At 51.4% G+C, this 18,917-nt stretch overlaps 4 protein-coding genes across 4 annotated transcripts; 2 read left to right on the top strand and 2 right to left on the bottom strand.

Annotated features, from left to right (window-relative positions):
* Window positions 1-258: 258 nt before the first annotated feature.
* L3040_008695 (uncharacterized protein) lies at window positions 259-1,687 on the bottom strand (the record flags this gene model as incomplete). Its single annotated transcript, XM_007290872.2, has 3 exons — window positions 259-1,419; window positions 1,481-1,604; window positions 1,665-1,687. The coding sequence occupies 3 exons, from the start codon at window positions 1,685-1,687 to the stop codon at window positions 259-261; spliced, it is 1,308 nt and encodes a 435-aa protein (XP_007290934.2).
* Window positions 1,688-3,260: 1,573 nt separating this feature from the next.
* L3040_008694 (uncharacterized protein) lies at window positions 3,261-4,377 on the top strand (the record flags this gene model as incomplete). The annotated part of the gene is made up of 3 exons (XM_007290873.1): window positions 3,261-3,435; window positions 3,492-3,791; window positions 3,851-4,377. 3 exons carry the CDS (start codon window positions 3,261-3,263, stop codon window positions 4,375-4,377), a joined length of 1,002 nt encoding a protein of 333 aa, XP_007290935.1.
* Window positions 4,378-8,671: 4,294 nt separating this feature from the next.
* On the bottom strand, window positions 8,672-11,149 carry L3040_008693 (uncharacterized protein; the record flags this gene model as incomplete). Its single annotated transcript, XM_007290876.1, has 1 exon — window positions 8,672-11,149. One exon carries the CDS (start codon window positions 11,147-11,149, stop codon window positions 8,672-8,674), a length of 2,478 nt encoding a protein of 825 aa, XP_007290938.1.
* A 3,967-nt stretch (window positions 11,150-15,116) lies between these two features.
* Window positions 15,117-17,243, top strand: L3040_008692 (uncharacterized protein; the record flags this gene model as incomplete). Its single annotated transcript, XM_007290877.2, has 2 exons — window positions 15,117-15,418; window positions 15,512-17,243. 2 exons carry the CDS (start codon window positions 15,117-15,119, stop codon window positions 17,241-17,243), a joined length of 2,034 nt encoding a protein of 677 aa, XP_007290939.2.
* Window positions 17,244-18,917: the final 1,674 nt, after the last annotated feature.

Below are 18,917 nucleotides of genomic sequence, written 5' to 3'. Positions count from 1 at the left end.
TTTGGAGCAACAGGAATTTATACGTTACGTACGTTTTGACGAGAAAGGTTTAAGGCAAAAGAAGTTGTACATTACATTTGACGAGAGAGGTTTAAGGCAACAAGAGTTGTATATTACATTTGCCAGGAGAGGTTTAGAGCAACAGGAGTTGTATGTTATATTGAACGAAGAAGTTTAGAGCAATAGGAGTTGTATATTACATTTGACGAGAGAGGTTTAGAGCAACAGAAGTCGTACATTACATTTGCCAAGAAAGGATCAACATTCGCATCGTCCCAGCCAGCGAGGGAATGACACAACTTCCCTGATATTCGGTACCATCCCCAGATACCCCAACAGTCGATCAAAGCCGAGACCAAACCCTCCGTGTGGTGCACTACCCCAGCGCCGCAGATCGACATACCATTTCAGGTCGCCGAGTTCCTCATCTGTAGGGATGCGACCGGGGGGGATCATCTTGTTGGCTTGCATAGCCTTGATGAGTGGCTCAAGACGATACTCGCGCATGGAACCACCGGCGATTTCGCATGCTTCTGGGACAAGTACATCGAAGCAGTCGACGGTCTCTTGGCCTTCTTCGCTGGTACTCGATGGCAACATGTAGAAAGGCTTGATAGCCTTTGGATAGTGGGTGACAAATACTGGCCTCACTGCTTCTTCTGTTACGCCTATCGTGTGCGCAATATAGCGTTCGTGTTCGGCTTGTAGACCCAATCCCCACTTGGGCTCATGCTCAAATTTCTGTAGGCCTGTACGTGCACGAAGGACCTTTATCGCGTCAGTATAGGTGATCCGATGAAAGCTGTAATCGCCGCCACGCCACCGTCGCAACAGTTCTTTTTCCGTCGGCTGCGGGTTTTGTATGTTTGCCTTCTGATTCTTGACCCCCTCTAGCATTTCAGTGGCAGCCCTTGACCCACTGTTTAGACTACCCGTGATGGATCTGAACACGTTCTCTGCGACGCGCATCACATCCTCCATGTTTTCTGTAAAGTTCAGTTCCGCCTCCAGCATGTAGAATTCGCTCAAATGCCGTGCTGTGTCACTCTTTTCAGCTCGAAATGTAGGTGATAATGTCCACACTTTGCCAGCGGATTGCGCAAGAGCCTCCAAGTGAAGCTGGCTTGAAACAGTGAGATACTTGGGGCTCCTAAAAAATGACCCATCGTTGTCTTTCCCCGTCTTCCCTTTATGTTCACTGCCAACATGAAAAACCTCGCCGGCTCCTTCGCAATCCGACGATGTGATGATCGGGGTGTGTGTTTGGATGAATCCAGTGTCGTTAAACATTCTGGTGACTGCCGCGATGGCATCTGATCGTAGGCGGAGCAGCTGGAAATTGCCCTGAGTCCGCGCCCGCATATGGGGCATTGTCCGCAAGTACTCGGGCGTATGCCATTTTTTTTGCAGCGGGTAGGTCTGGTTCATGTCCATCAGTACGTGGGTTGCTCGTTTGTTTGTGAGTGTAGGTCCTACATACGGTCGGATCGGCATCGCCTAAAATGTGCACTTCTTCTACCACAAGTTCATGGCTCTGGCTCCTCTTCCAGTATGTGGATGGTGTCCAGGATCCCGTGAAGCGCACTGCCGCCCCAGTATTCAAGCTACCCCCAGTGTTCGGTCAGCGCTGGACCTTGGGACTCGAGGTTGGACTATGTGCAGACCTCAGGGCTTGCTCGGGCTTCATGACCGCTTGTATAAATTTGACTGTCGTCCCATCACCAACATGAGCGAAAGAGAGGTCTTTCTGCTTTCGTACGGAGCGTATGTACCCATCGACTACTACTTTGCTGCCATCTTCAGGTCCATCCTCCAGGAGATGTGCGACCGAGAAACGAGAGTTGTGTCGGCGCTGGGTCAAGGCCTTCACAATACCTCGTGTCAAGCCTGTTCTTGGCCAGACTATCATCCCTCCCCCCTTTTCCTTTCCCAGGGCTCTGAACCGAGTGTATGTCGCGAAAATTCGCAGCTGTAGAGGATCGACGCTGCCTGCACTTTCGAGAGCTATGTGATAAACCTTCGGGGAATTGGATGGCGTTCGATCAAAGACTGAGTGCTGCCAGCACCAGCGAGCGCATGGGGCGGGAGGGTTTCTTGATAGAGGTCAGAGCTGGGAGGTCTGGGGTCGCGCTGCTTTCATAGTCGTCTGGTGTCGGCGTTGGATCCGAGTGAGTATCTTGAAGCTGGCGATGGGACCAAATATCAAACCTCAAATTTCCAGCGCGTGTGTTTTAGCGCTTACCGCCGAACAGCGGTGTCCAGACGCGCTAAGCGAGGCTCGAGGAGAAGGGCCGACAACGACAACGACAACGACAAACGACATCCTCAAGCCCCAAGTCTCTCCGCGTCCCTTACCTACCTCGCCCGGCCAGGACCTCGGCTGCTCAAAGAGTTTCTTTTCCTCAAATTTGCAGTATAAAGTTTGTTGTGTTGTCAATTCGCAGCCGCTTTAACATGTCAACGGCCCACCGCACAGGGCCCGATGCTCGCTTTTGCTTCTTTCGGTCACGTTATGCCTTGCCAAGGATCTGACCTCGCAATGCGATCCAGATAGAACTCGCCATGGAAGCTTCACACCTCTCTATCTTGGCTTTGGACGGATCTACTCCCTACTCCGTAGACTACTGTAGTAGTACCATTCTGAGGGGCCGGAGCAGTGGCCCATGTTACACTACATAGAGATTTGCTTCTTCTTGCTTGATCGCCTTTCGGCAATCTATGATGCAACCTGGTACAGAACACAAGGAGATCTTGGGACCGGGTTTGTGCATGCCGGTATCTGCTTTTTGCATCTTGGAAGCCGTTGCGCCGCCAATTAAAATTCTGCGCCGGCATTGAACCGTCCCAAACGGGACCGAACTGGCCATCTGTATAGGATGATGCCCGTCGGGAACAATTCCTAATAAGTCTAATCACAGCTGCGGGTCGTATGGCTTGCTTTTGGTCTCAGATGTTCGTTTTACCAATGTCTGTGCTTCCTGCGGATTGGTTCTCTTTTATTTTTTTCCAAATGGAATGTTGGGTCCTGCAAGTGCCTCTTTTGCTCCCCATCGTTCCCCATTTATATAATGCTGATTCATGTCCAGCTATCCCCACTGCACTGATTCATGTCCATCCAATTCATACAGCACGCCGCAGTCATTTTCAACTTCTTGAAGCTCGAGTTCCTCTCTTTTCGCTCAGCTGGCTTACATATATATATATATGTATATATAGATCCTATCCTGCTATATACTGGAACCTTCAATCAGACCATTGAAATGCCTCCTTCCAAGCCCAAGGCTTCTGAAATGGCTGCGGAAGCGAAGAAGACATACATTCCTTACATCCGCTACAACTTCAGTGAACAGTGGCCTCCGACATCCTACCTATGCTACTCGGAATCCATAGTCGCTTCACCCCCACTCAAAGGAGACATGCAGCAATGTCGTTTTGGTACGTCCCGTGAACCGTTTTCATCACGGGTTTTTGGCTAAACTGTAGGGTGGTAGCGTTTTACGAAAGAGATCCCGTCGACCTTGCTCTTGACTGGATGGAACCAGGAGGCCCACGGATTCCAGTCATCATGTCAGCAAACGAAAAAAGGCCAGGGGGGGATTGGGAAGCTAGTGTGATGTCACCAGAAGAATGTCTTTGCCGGAGAAGTAACTTGATCGCTACTCTGACGACTCCGGCTGCTGGGGATTGTCCGTCGAACTATCCAATTCCTCCCAAATGCGGAATCTACTCGGCAAATGTGGTAGTGTTTCGAGATGGGCCAGAGAAGTATGAGCCTTGGTCGGTGTACAAATGTGGGTCTGTCCGAATGCTTCCTTTCTCGAGTATCTTGCTTACTTGACTGCTCACTCAGCCTTGCCGATTATTTCCATCTGCCCGGTGAAAAGGCCGAAGATAGACGCTGAGAAGAAGACGTATACCTTCAAGACCGAGAAGGAGCTGATGAGAGATAAGATCCGCCTCGCGTTACGGATGGCCGTGTATTTCAAGCACATCAACCTTGTCATCGGGGCATTTGGCCTCGGATCGGGCTTCAAGAACCCTCCTGAAGAGGTTGCACTGCTGTGGAGAGACGCGTTACTCAAGGATCCCGAGTTTGTGGGTCACTTCCGAGACGTGGTCTTCGCTTTCGATTCGCCGGAAGGGACAGCCGCGGCAAGCTCGGGCTCCAAGTCAAGCTCGAAGTCAAGCTCGAAGTCAAGCTCGAAATCGTCGTCGAAGAGCTCGTCCTCCTTGCCCGCCACCAGCCCATCCGCTGACCTGGACGTCTTCCGGCGTGTGTTCAAGCCTGCCAACGTCCACAATGCTTTCCAAACACCTATCACTTCATCGATGTACTCACCTGCTTCCAGTTCATCATCCAGCTCGACGTACCATTGAACTCGGAAATCCGGATTAAGCGTGGCGTTCGGGCGTCGGAAAGACGCATTGTCGCTGGTGTTGCAACGTTGCTGGAGCATGGAGAAGTGAGGGTTTGACTCGAACCAGGGCACTGGGACCGTACACTTAATAGACTGATAATCTCCTTTAGTATGACCTACCTACATATTTTACTATGAAATCTCCATTCTTAGAAAAGGGAAAGACATTTCTCCATTTCAGGGCTATCTGTTCCTCCCGTCTCACTCGGCCTCCTGCATACGGAGGCCCTCTCACAGATGCCACGACCGGGGACTTTTTTCTTTACGTACGTAGTATTTTGGTAAAAGCTCACTCGGCCTCCTGCATACATACAGAGGCTCCTCTCACAGATTCCCAGGACCAGGAAATTTTCTATTATTTCTTTATTTATTTACATATTTACCATTACGATTTAGTTTTTTTTTTAAAAAAAATTGGGTTTTTGTTTTGTTTTTTTGTTGGGCCGTGCCCCAAAAAGCATGCACGCAGGGTCTTCCCCCCCCTTTTCCCGATCTGCTTGCCCGATCCTGCTTGCCCTGGACTAGACGCAAGATTCTCGATCGCAGGATCAACCAAGACCAAGTCCCGGGCGTCGGCTCTCGATCACATCCTTCCCCGGTTCGATTCGTGGCACCTGAGATGCGTCGTGCATCGTGCGTCGTGCGTCGTTTGCCCTGTGCGACTGGTCCAATAGATGGGGCTATCCTACCGGGGCGGTGGGCGGTGGGCGGCGGAGGGAGGGAGGGAAGGGATCAGCAGAGAGGCCTTACTACAGTACGGAGGTCCTTGGGACTTGAGACTTGGTACTCATGCATAGAGAATCTCACCTGGGAAAAAGTGCTAACGCTGCCCCATATTGTTTTGTGTTGTCTGTCTGTATGTCTGCATGTTCCCATTGGTGCTTGAGCGAGGAGTATGGTCACTAGTGTTGATTCAGCTATCGATGTTGTTTTGGAAGACAGACCTTGTCGAGCAGATACCGGTAGATTTGTTGCTTGCTTTTGCATCCTCACATCCTCACATCCTCACACCCTCACACCCTCGCATCCTCACACCGTACTCGATTCCAAGGCGGTAACGAAGTAGGTAAGTAAGAAGTGTGTGCCGGGCCAGGGCAGAAATCGGACTCACTCGATCGAGATTTGAGAAATTGGCCGTACGTCTTGCGCCAGCTCAAACCCAATCAATACTTCAGAGACAAATCTCAGGTTGATCAAGCCGGCTGAGGGAGAACAGCGCCCAACCCCAAACAGAACAGATGGAACATCAGCCGCAACGATCCTCGCTTGGCTGTATTCCAGGACTGAAGGCACGACAACTTGGAGGGAGCGAGGGGGGCACATCTCTCATTCACTTTAATCCAAAGTTCCTCATGCTCTAAGGATAGCGGGAACGATTCGAATCCTACTGCATGCACACACAACAAAACCGTGCAAGTAAGGCAGCCGGCGGGCTGACCGGCTTTGCTTACCGCTACAACCAAAAGGCAAACCCGATCACCGCCACACCCACAACCACACCTACAACCACACCGCTCTTCTTCCCCCTCCGCGGACCCCTTCCGCGCCGCCCTTCTCCCCCGTGCTGCTCTACGTCGACGCGTAGGACCGTCCCGGCCACGGCAGTCCACATTCGCCTCCCCCCTCAGCAGATGCGGGCTCGCGGCTCTAATGCCCAGGCCGTTCAAGCTGGCGTTCGCGCACCCTCCCAAGGTGCCAGGACTGTAGAGCCTGAATGCGACCCAGCCCAGCGTTGCGTTCTTCCCGGGCGCGACCTGGAGGAAGAGAGGGCTGATGACCTGCGAGCTGATTGTCGTGTTCATGCTGGCGAATGGGCGTCTGCTTGCGCTCGGTAAGGAGTTGTTGTTGTTGTTGTTGTTGTTGTTGTAAGCCGCCGCTACGAGAGCGAAGATGTTATCCCTGTCAGCGTCCGAGACAGACGGAGACGTTGAGTGCTCTGTCAACGCTAAACTCGTAGCTCCATCGGCCAGTCTCGCAGTTTTTGTTGTTGTTGTTATTGTGCTTGGGACATGCGAGACGCTCCAGGGGCGTGACGTAGGCGTCATGACCCGTCGGTGTCGGTCTGGGTGTTTGTCCATTCTGTACACTCTGCTAGGGCGAGAGGTGCCACCCTCAATAGTAGGAGCAAGCGGGTGATGGATTGAATCGAATGCATATGGAAGATTCCTTCCGAACGAGTTGTGGATTTGATCGACATGATTGATGTGGTGGTAGCAGGGTGGGTATTTTTTTTTTTTTCTGGCGCGGAAATCAAAGGACCTGACGTGTTGATTCCTTACGTACATTCTAGAGTCAGCAAGTAGGACGAGAGGCGGTCAGCAAGTACCGCCAAGTGGTGGTTCAGGAATGACGAATGGCCCGAGTTTGGCAAGACCGTCATCCTTCTTTGACATCAAAACCTTGGCGAGCGTTCGAGTTGTTGTTATTGTTGTTGTTATTGTTATTGGACCGAGCTCCTTAGCGAGCGAGGCCAGCGCCACTCCGCCTTCCTCTTTTTTTCCCCCTTTCTTCGCATCCTCTTCCTCCATTTCACTCAAGCTGTGAAGCCGAAAAGCTGTGAATGGCCTCAGATACCTCCTCAGCCGAGAAAGCCTCTTGCAACCCCAAATAGAACACTTGGTTGTCCGGCACCGCGGCATGGAGTACGTATGGCCACTTGTAGCAATCGGAAATCATATTGTAACATAGACCGATATGAATTATGTTTTTCTATTTCCGAACTATCGACCTGTACTCTCTGTCTGGTATATTCTCTATATACATACATGTCTGTCTGCCCCTCACTTACTTACTTACACTTCGCGTTCCATGGCCGAAAAAAGCTACACGCCCCCCCCCCCGCCCTCCCCACCTACCAAAAAACGAAAAAAAGAAAGAAAAAACGCCAAAACTCAACTGGACGCCCATTTACTATCATGGGGGTCCAGTCTACAAACCTAATTGAATAGGTTATTCCGACAGGGTGGTTGTCAAACTGGATTTCTACGAACTACGGATGTTACTGGCTCAAGGGTGTTTAACCACTGAGCCACACCTACCAATTTGACGGAGTTGCTGGCGGTGTTTGGAGATATGAAGGGGTTAGTGGGATTCTGGGGCGGGCTGAGGCGAGGCGAGGCGAGGCGAGGCTGTGTTTATATTTTGCTCTACACTCCGTAGGCGTGGATTTTGTTGCTGGCTTGTTTTCTCGATTTTTTTTCCCTTCTTCTTCTGTGGGTCGTGAAGGGCGAAGGGAGGGCTGGGTATGGATCTTTGTATGTATGTATGTATGTATATGAGGACGGCTAGATATAGTTTGGGATCTTTTCATGTTTGTTTGGAAGATGTAAAGATATATATGTGTGTATATATATGTATGTATCTACGCTCATGCTCATGAGAGCCCAGCTCTCCAAACTTCACAATGCCTCTCTCTCCCGGCCTCACGCAACATACCTACAGCCGGCCACCGAGGCCACTCTCTGCCGTCACCATCACTTCCTCTCCTCCTCTCCTCCTCTCCTCCTATCCTCGCTCGACAGGCAACAGCACCGCCAAAACAATCCAGCGCCCTGCTACATCCGCGCCCGCGCACAGCTGCATCTCCCAACGTCCCCAGCCTCCCGCCCTCCAATCTCAACATCCACTTCAGCTCAGAGGCGCAGACCTCGCTCGCAGGCGCGTACCGGAGGGTGGTGGTACCACAGCGCTGCTGGGCAGCATGTATCAGTACGGACCCGCTACCGAGACTGTTGTTTCCGAGAGAGAGATTGCGAAGACCGAGAGAATGGAGATTTGAGATTGGACAGATCAACGATGTATGCGTCGTTCCAGAAGATCGAGATCACGTATGACGACACGCTCCTATGTTGTCGAAGACGGAAGAGCGAATACTTTGCAGAATGGGATCTTGGCGGTGGCTCGGTGCCGAAGAAATTGGGGAGTGGGTGGGAGGGTTGCTGTTGATGAGGATGGGGTGGGATGGGACTCAGTGGTGGTGGTCATTGTGATTTTTGATGGATGTGTGGCAACTTGCTCGCAGAAAAGCGGCAGTATGATAGTGAAGTAAGTAGTAGGGCAAGTGATGAGTAAATGCGTGAGATTGCTTGCTCATAGCCCCTACCTCTAAAACATATATGGGAATCAGGGCACGGCGCCGCATAGAGATATAGAGCCGATCAATGCAACACGCAATACGCAATATGCAACAACATTTTCATACACATGTATATATAATAAATTCCGTAGACCACACAAAAGTCCAGTCTCATTAGTCAAGTCCGCGTCTTCTGCTTCTTCGTCTTCTTTGCTTGATCCCCCTCGTTCAAGCTCGGCTCTGACTCTCCGTCTCTCTTTCTCTTTCTCTTTCTCACCCCCCCATAATCGGGGGCCGGGTTTCTAGTAGCTCTCGGAATCGTCTGCGCCGAAGTCGTAGGGCCGGTCTGCACAGCAGCAACGGGCTCGTCGTGGCCCGACGACTGTGGTTGCACCAGCGAAGGAAACGCCGGGTCGTCTTGCATCGACGCAAAACTGACATGGCTCCGTGCCGAGAAGGGCGGAACCGACGTCCTTGTTCCTGGACTCGGACTCGGAATCGCCACCATGCTCACACTCATACTCGTCTCGCTCCTCGTCTTCGCCGCGGATGACCCCCGCTCCGGTAGTGGGGGCAGCGGGGATGGATTCGAGGCGTCGTCGCGGATGTCTCGGTGGTGCTCGGCGTCGAGTTGCTGGCTCTCGGTCAGATCATGTTGGGTTAACCGCCGCAACTGCGTCTCGAGGACTTCGGCTCGGGCTTCGGCTGCATTCGCCCGGTCCTCTGCCTCTGCTGCTCGGATCCCAGCGGCTCGCAATCTCGTCTCGGCTGCTTCGAGCTCCGCTTCCGTGTTGTTTTTGCAGACGGTCTTCTGCAGCTCCGCAGCGAGATAACGGCTGCGTTCTCTCTCGCTCCGGAGACGCTCGTGCGAAGCGCTGATCTCCCGCTCGTCGCTCTTCGTCTGCCTCTCCCACTGATCCAGATTCTGCCGGTAGTCCTCCTCCAGCTCTTTCAGCAGCCGCTCGAGCTCTTCCACGCGGATCAACGCCCTGTCCCGCTCCGCCATGATCCAGTGGTACTCCTGCAGCGACACTGCCTCACTCGCTGCCGGGTGTTCGGCCTGCGCGCACTCGTCCAGCTGTTTCTGGAGCTCGCCCACCTGCTCCTGGGCCTTGATGAGGGCGTCGTGCAGCTTGGTGGCCTTGCTCGCCGCCAGGTCTCGCTCTTCCCTGATGTGCACCAGGTCGCCCACGGAGATGTTGCCGTGCCTCACCAGGCCCAGGGAGATCTCGTGGGACGCGGCCAGGGCCGCCCTCAGCTTGTTGGCTTCGATGCGCACGCTTTCTCGCTCGACCCTGAGCCTGTTTTGCGTCCGCCGGGCTTCGTCTGCTCGGCTCCGCTCAGCCAAGGCTGCGTGGTGGGCCGCATCGAGAGAGTGTCGGAGCTGGACCGCTATCGCGTCGGCTGTTTCTGCTGCGGTACGAAACTTAGCACTCTCCTTCCCCAGAACTCGGGCTTCGTCGCGAGCTGCATCTCTCTCATACTGGATGTTGAAGATCTCAGTGGCTGTGGCATCACGCTCTTTCTTGAGTTTTAGTAGCTCAATCTCCGTCTGTTTAGCCTGACGGAGCGTGTCACTGGACGCTGGGTTCTGCGCTGCATCCAGTTGGCTCTGCTCTGTCTGCTCTTTCTGCTCTTCCTGCTCTTTCTGCCTGCGAAGCTGTTCGTGTAGCTGCACCTCCCTATCGCGACTCTCTCTCGCTTGTTCCTCAAGGAACTTGATGCGCTGGTGCGCTCCATTCCGCTCTGCCGTTCTCGTAGCGATGTGCCTGCGAGCCTCCTCGTTCTGCTTGATAGCAGAGTCGCGCTCAGAGCGAGCAAGAGCCAATTGATTCTCACACTCGCCGACACCTATTGCGGCACTACCAAAGTCGGCTGTAGATCGATCGGCCTGTACACCACCCTCGAGGCGTTCGCGATGATGGACGTCTCTCCTCTCATTTCTCCTTACCGCTTCATCCGCATTCTCCAGCTCCCCAACATTGACGACACCTTGATCTTCCAGCCTGTCAAGATGAGCCTGTAGCCGCTTCCGCTCCGTCTGGAGAGTGTCTCGTTGAGCGACTATTGACTGGAACCCGGCGAGGAGAGTAGCTATCCTCTCTCTCAGGTGGTCATTATCACGCCAGGCCCTCTTGCGGTCTTCCTCTGCCGCCTCCCCATCAGCAATCGCCGCGTTCATCTGCACAATGATCTCCGCCTCCACCACATCGGGATCCACAAGCGCTCGCAAGCGCTGTATCTCGGACACGTACCCGCCCTCGCCGTTGATCTCCCAGTCGAGCTGGTTGCGCTCCGAAGCCACCCTCTCCAGACTTTCCGCGAGCTCCCGCGTCTCAGCATCTCTCCCTTGCGAGCCAAGGATTGCAAGCTCCCTGATCCGGCCCTCGAGGGATCGCACTCGAGCTAGGTAGGCGCCGTTGTCGGGCAGCTCATCGTCGGCGACCTCCCCCTGGTCTGCCCCAAAGTGCATATTAATCAGCCACTTCAGCTCCTCCAGTCGTGTTGTCAGCACCCGCACCTGCTCCTGGAAGCCGGTGCCGCCTGCCACGGGTAGATCTATATCCATCCCAGCCGTCGGTTCTACCTCCACCGCATCGGCGGCCAAGTTGGGGCCTGATGATTCAACACTGCGCTGATCGAGATCCAGATCCATGCCGGAGATTTGTGGGTGGTGTTGCGGGATATCACGCACTTGTCGAGCCCATGATAAGAAACGTGCAGGAAAACTCTACAGAAGGCAGAGTCTGAGTCTTGTCTGTTTGAGCTCATTGTTCCTTTTTTCCTTTTCCTTTGACAGGTTATGTCTTAAAGAAATGGAGATCTAGCCGGTGAATGAGTGGGTGAGTGAGTGAGTGCGTGCGTGCGTGATTGTCGGACAAAGATGCCCTGTGAATGTGGCCAAATGCGTCAAAGCATGGATTCTTTATTCAACTGAATTGACGTTTTTTTTTTTCGTCTTTAGATTCTAATGTAATAAACACTGAATGGATTCTTAGCACTTTGCATAGGTAGATGTGACGGATATAGGTGGCCATCTACCATTGAAGAGGTATATAGGGAAGGGCAATTCTTCCAAAAGTGGTTGTGGATGATAGAATGTATACTCTGTATGCAAATGAACAACCCCCCCCCAAAAAAGAATGAGGAAAAAAGGGAGACATGAAGCATGCGTATCTCATAACAGAAGCCAGCAATCAGAAAATAGCAGAATCATAAATACAAAACCTACCTCTCTTTCCATCTCCTCCTCCTCCTCCTCCTCCTCCTCTTTCTCCCTCCCTCCTCCTTCTCAAAGAGGAAAGTAAATAGAAGCATACCTGGATATATCACCCACCTCAAACAAAAGTCTTGCTCTCCTCTCCGTCCACAATCCAGCTGACGAAAGAGAAGCCTTCAAGCTGGCAACTTCCATTGCTTGCGTAGATCCTCATACTTGAATGGACCGTTTGATAAAATCTACAGATCTTGAACCAATTGATCAACTAACGTATCGATAGCTTAATTTGGTTTTACTTTTAGTTTCCATGGTGTAGAACGGCCGGAGGTGAGGGGGTTAAGGGAAGGAGGGGAGAAAGGGGGGAGCTGTACTCACTTATAGCCGATACGACGACGAGGGTCCTGATCTGGATTGAAGCGATAGTATGGTACTCTTTCATTTTTCTGGCTGTTTGAATGGAAACAAAATGTATCTGATAGATTGGCTTTGTGATGTATGGTAGTGTGGTTTCGAATGCCTCGGAACATGCGGAGTAGATTCCTCCTAACCGTCGGCTCGCTTAGGTAGGCCTCCTTACACATTCCTTTCAGTCTCAAGTCCGGATCATGAATTTAGTTGGTCATCATCAGTGCGCTTCGCTGCCTGTCGACCTCGGTTATACTACCTCAGTGCCAAAACGAAATGTATAACACCGTTTCTTAATACTGCGGCAGAGCGAGATCATGATCTACTAGTAGGTAGTAAGTATCGTAGCTAGATTCCATACATGCCGCGTCGCAGGAGAAGCTAAAGTGATGTCTTTACGCCTCCGTATTGCCGAGACTGGCTTACGGAATTATACGTAGTAAGTAAGTAGCAGATGATGTACGGAGTATAACGCCGCGCTAGTAAAGGCACGGCGCTCTCGCTAGCTCGGTTGCGATTGCCGAGGTAGGTACGTAGTGTACGGAATACGGATGTTTATTGATGCAGGTCTGCACTGCATGCACACTTGGCCTTATGCATGCAAGCGCGCAGGCACATTTCTTCATCTTCTCAGGAACCGCAATGTACGTAGTATATGTGGACTTGGGATTACGTAGAGCCTAGCCTAAATAACCTAGTCTTTGGAGGAGGTTGGGGTGGGCTGCTTACACTGCCCACGTATACTTACAGTACTTAAGTACTTACTACTAAGTAGTAGGTATAATAACGAGGTCAGGACGTCAGGACGTACCCTGATAATTATCTACTCCCCCCTACTTTGTTTGATCTGCATAGTGTACAGTGTACTTGCTTACTTAGTAGTACTTACCATACCGACCTACCTATCTACCAATTACCTAATCCCATTATAGTTTCATACTTTCCCACAACTCCACAATTCTGCAGAGAACAAATCCCGGATGTACCGTAGTAGTAGTACTACTACGTACAGTAGATATGCCCTTGAAGAAAAATAAAAGGCCTTTGGCTTTCCTGAACTCTTCTCATCCATAACTCTATTGTCCTCGTCCCGAGTCCCGACCCAACCTCCTCGACAAACATCATATTCAGTAAGCAAACAATATCAACTATACTACTACACTTATTATGATTTATCTTCCCTTCCTCCTCCTCACTCTCCCTTCACCGCATCTGCTTCGCATTTACATCATTAGATATACCGGTATAACTCGTGGTGACCCTAGGTTTCAATCAACAAACCCGCTCGCTTACTTATCGATACCCGGCCGTACCTTGTGCCTTGCGGTTCCTTGGGGATCGATTAAAGCGTCATGAGGCCATAAGGCAGAAACAGGCACACACGCATTAGACAGCCACTCGGACGCCGAACCTCCGACGGAGCTAATCTCAATCGGGTATAGCCTACATCATTCCCGCATCAACTACTCCGTAAACGATTGACTAATAAGCGCGCTTATAAAATCGGCTAAGTCGCTAAACTCCGATACTTAATATAAAAATTCGAGTTCAAATCGAATTTAAAGTTTCGCTCGTGATTGATTTGATTCGAATATCACGTGCGAAGCTCGTTAAGCGGCCGCTAGCTTCGACTAACTAATCCTTTCTTCTTTTAACCAAGGCCTGCTTGCTAGCACCGTATAGTAACAAAAAGAAGGCTAAAAGCGGAAGTTTGAAGAGCCTTACGTGCACGCTCGAATCAACACGTGACGTAACAATAAGCGTAAAGCTTTTTCAATACTATCCCCCCCCATGAATAAATGTCGGACCCAGTTTAGGCCCATAAATCATAGAGCGGTGGTTTCTTAATGGCTCAAAGCCCTGTCAACTCCACTGTATAGGCTAAATACTGGCTCAAAGATACTTTTCAAAGCTGAATCCTTATAAGTTGATTGGTTTAAGCCCTGGTAAGATTCCTTGCGAAATTATACTTTCGACATTTATTCATGGGGGGGGATAGTATAAGTAATAGTTTATCTCGAAGTAAATACACGTTATCGATAAAAAGCCGAAATATCTTATAATCAGTTAAATTAAAGAAATAAAAATAAAGGTAACGTAAAAGAAGTCGAGCGCACGTGCTTAGTATTATAAAAAAGCTAAAAATAGTTTTTATTTCGTTGAATTTGCTTAAGTCAAACGGCGAAGGAAGTAGCGAGAAAAGTGGCGAAAGAGGTGGCGGAAAAGGTGGCGGGAGAAGTGGCGAAGGAGGCTGTGTTATGCGTGTATGCCTGTTTCTGCCTTATGGCCTCATGACGCTTTAATCGATCCCGTTCCTTGTTCCTCATCGTGTCTGTGCCCTCCCGAGTCCCGTCTTGACAGATGGATCCTGACTCGCTATCCATCCAGCTTTTCCTACGCACTTGGGATATCCTTAGGTACTTATCTGCTATGGATATATTATCTACTATGGATATATTATCTAATATGGATATAGCGCTCTTACGTAGTACTTCTCACTTTGGTAACTAGTCCCTAAGTAACTTTCCCGAGTCACTCAACGCCCGATCCCGACCTGTCGCAGCCTTGTTTGTAGGCGGCCCGCCGTCGTGATCGTCCTCCTTCCCTTGCCCCCCCCCGTCTCTCTCTCCCCCTCCCCAGGACAGACCCTCGATTATCTCAACTCTATCTCGACTCCACTTCACTATCACCACCACCCACCACTACTACTACCACTACAACCACCGCCACCACCCACCATCTCCTCCATGCTCTCCATCACCCGGAATTATATGTTTCTATTTTTATTTCGATTTTAATACCACGTCTCTGCCCTTTGCCCATCGGACCCCGCCATCCCTCGACATCCCGCCAAAGCGCCCCCTCTTCCCCCCGCCATCCCAGCCTCCTCCGTCATATATACTCCGCCGAGACGGATTCCGCACGCAAACACCCATCACCCATCATCCATCACCCATCGTCCATCACCCATTACCTATCACCCTCGAAAATGTCTCCAATGGAGATTTCTCTCACTCCGCGTCCGACCACCGTCCCAACCGCGCAGGCACAGGCACAGGCACAGGCACAGGCACAGGCACAGGCACCGGCGCAAGGGCAAGCGCAACTCCAAGCACCCCCTACCATAGGGGATCGAGACGAAGCAAAAACGCCAACAAGAACCAACTTTGGTGGGCTGACAAATGACGCCAGCAGCACGTCTCCGAGAAAGTCGGGCATACCCAAGAGGTTCGATTGCGTTGGTTATCAGGATTGCCATATGAGCTTCACCCGCAGCGAGCATCTGCTTCGGCACATTAGGTATGTAAATTACCCCCAATCCCCCCCCCCCCCCCCCCCCCCCGCCCCCCGGTGCCCGAGCGCTGACAGGCATGTGCTGACTTCACTTGACAGAAAACATACTGGGGAACGTCCGTTCATTTGTTTCTGCTCGCACAGGTTCACTCGATATGACAACCTTCGACAACATCTCCAAACCGTCCACAAGAATGAATACATCCCCCCCGATTTTATGACGGCTGCTGGATCCCGCGGACCGAAACCGGATCGGACAGATAGAGTCAGACCTTCTCAAGGAAGGCCGCGGGCATCGGCTACTCTTAATCAACCTAGCCGACAACCTGGCTCGGTCCCAGGGCATAAAAGGAATGCTCTGTCCATGTCAAGCATTCCGAATATGGGGTCGAGCGGCTGGAGTCGTGAGCCATACCCGAGGAGACACCCAGCACCTTTGGTAGTGCCGGGAGACCAGAATCGATACTCGCAAGAGTACCAACCCGACAGCCCGTCGGGTGAGTACAGTCGTTACAACCCCTACGCCCGGCCGTCATCCTCCGGCCTCGGCACTCCGACTTCCGCGACCTCCGCGACTTTCTCGACCGGTCAAAACAGTCCTCGCTGGAGCCAAGGTATGCGATCACCAGCTGCCATCCATCCTCGGCCTCTCTCATACGGTGGCAACCCATTTCAATCTCCCCTGGGCGGTTCGTACGGGCTGAACAGCCCCTCCACTCCGGCTGGTGGCATGATCTCAAGCCCTTCTGCTGCGACGAGCGGAGGGTCCAGACGGGAATCAATGACCCACCCTATGGACGCCGAACCAAGGCGCCGAACATGGCATCCGGACTCACGGCCTGCGGTAGAGAACTACACCAGCCGCTTGCAGAATCTTATGAATCCAAGCACCCCCCAAAACGCAACTGGTCAAAGGCCATTACCTCAACTGGAAATCAATACCAGCCGCTTGCAAAGTGTCACGAGTGCGAGTACCCACTACGCAACTGGCCATGGGCCATTGCCTCAAGCTCCCACCGTTCCATCACAACCGATGCGACTACCTGGAATTGCAAGCTTGGTTTCGATGCGGAGACCCGGTAGCCCGGATCATCGCCAGCCAAGCCCCAGGATGTTTGAACTTCCCATTCGTGCTCCTGTGCGTCAAGAGTATTCACAGGAGAGGAAAGTAGGCCAATTTTGGGACCAAGGGACGAACAACCGCCACTTGGATAGGCTGGATTTTGCGCAAGGATCTCCAGCGGATGCAGCTACGCAATGGGCAGCCGAGACTAACAGGGCCGTGCAATCGGCTCGTGAGCAGAGCAGCTATCAGCCGTCGGCTCATTTTGAGGGGCAATACTATGCGACACCACGGACAGGTGGTGAATATCCACGGCACTATGTTAGTGCCCCTGTCCAACCGGTCACTTCGACGGCGGCTAAGCGCAAGGGATGGTATGATGGGCCTCCTACGTCCATGCCACCAACCCGGCCAATCCAAAGGACCTCACCCACCGAGTCAAGTGGATCTGAGGGTGGAGTTCCCGGAACGCCAAGCAGCATGGGCGAGCATAACCCAAGCATCGTCCACTCAAACGGTTGGGTAGAGAGCCGGAACGGCAGACAGCAACACACACCCACCGGGCCGAGTAACGGATATCCCACTTACCATTCCCAAGGTGCTGAGGGGGCCTACACTTACGGACCACGCCCCTACGAGAATCCGGCTGAGCAACACCGTGAACATGTACCAAAATCGCGAGACATGGCCGGACTCGAGGCGTTGGCGGCAGTTGCTACGGCTGAAGGAGACGCTAAGCGGGAGATGAGCCCAACGATGGCTTGTTAGAATCTTCCATGGAAAATTTTGGGCCTTGGCTGGGAAGGGAGAAAGAGGATATGAGTAACTTTGTGTCCTGTATATACACATTCTTCAGAGATACCCGCTATTTATCAGCACGCTACGAAATTTACGACTCTACGATGGGAGCAAGAAGCCAGGGACCGGAGCCTAATTTGATCTTGCATGATGGGCTGGGCTGGGCTGGGCTGGTGATGATTGGCACATTCTGGATTTATTTGGAGTTTTGAGCGTTTTTCTTTGTTGGATGCTTTTTGAGCGGTTTCAAGAGATGCGATGACAGCACGTTACAATCATATTTCCTCGTACTTTTGGTGCTGCCTCGCTTCGGCTTCGCTTCGGCTTCGACATTGCACTGCGTTCATTCTCGGATCTCATTGTCATTCTCTTTTGTAAGCCCGGAAGCTTCGTTCCGCGTCGGCATCACTATTATTAGTCTGTTGGCGCGAAGAAAGACGAAGAGGCATGATGAATGAAGTAGGGGATGGGAGGGGTTTTGGGGCTCTTGGGGGGGGGGGGGGGGGGGTTGTCTGGTTTTTATTTTCTTGTTTTTTATTCTGGTTTTTTTTTTCTGGTTTTTTTTTTCTGGTTTTTTTGGGGGATTTTTTGGGGGGATTTTTTTTTGTAAATTGATACCTACCTACCTTAGCTTAGCTTTGCTTGGATTAGCTAGCTATAGAAATCTAGGGCTCTATGTGTGATTGTGTTTGGGTTTATATTTATGTTTATGTTTATGTTTATGTTGTTTATGGATGGATGGGTGGATGGATAGATAGATCTGCCGTTGGAGGGGGGAATTGTGCAGGAAAGACGTGAAGAGGTGTTTATTAAATTGCCATTCCGATTGAGTTTTTCTCTGAGCTGTATGTATGAGGATTATCAAGTTTTTTTTCGAATTTATCTCCTGCCGTGATACTACTATTTTCTTGAAAGTCGAATTGAGTCGTGGAGGAGTACGTCGATCTCGCTTAGAGCCCTGCCGAGGGATCCTCCCCCTTTTTTGAATCAGCTGGTTGCTCCCGCACGAAATCTCTCCTCGCTACAAGGGTCGCAACGACGGAGTGATCCATACCATGTAACATTCAAACCTCAGTCTCGCGTCACCTAACCATGCAGTATGTTTGTTGTTCCCTTTCTGTCGTGGAAGGGAGCTAGGCGCACGGGCCACTATCTGAGAGGTCTATATTACCTCTCTTTGCAGAGAGCTTCTAAAGAATACAACCATCCCTCCTTGCTACCTCATTCATCTACATATCTCTCTTAAGCCGCATACCCAACGGCCTTTCCATAGCGCGATAGCTAACATACAAGCACAAAGACGCAAGGCGGACGGCAAGTCGGTTATGACTTGAAATCCATCTTTCAAGTCACTTTTCCAACGAACGAAAGCTTTGAATCACAGTCCTATACCAATAACATGGAGAAACCACCCGGAGAGAAAGTCTGAAGAATCTTGTGCCTAGAAGTCCAGTCTTTCTCTATCTATAAGACGCCGCTGCCTCCCTCTCTTTATGCACTTTCACAAAAAACCTCTCCAAGTTACACACATATACCCAACGCATAGCCATCTCCTCAGCTCACAGCACCCTTTCTCGAAAAGAAAAAAAGAAAAAAGAAAGAAAAGAAAAAAAAGGACCACCCAACCCAACCCAACCCAACCCA

This window comes from Drepanopeziza brunnea, assembly GCF_022702325.1.
Source record: "Drepanopeziza brunnea f. sp. 'multigermtubi' strain 214-2 chromosome Unknown ctg16, whole genome shotgun sequence".
In the NCBI taxonomy this organism is placed as follows: domain Eukaryota; kingdom Fungi; phylum Ascomycota; class Leotiomycetes; order Helotiales; family Drepanopezizaceae; genus Drepanopeziza; species Drepanopeziza brunnea.
Note: the sequence above shows the minus strand (reverse complement) of the source record. Positions and strands in the feature narration are given on the sequence as shown.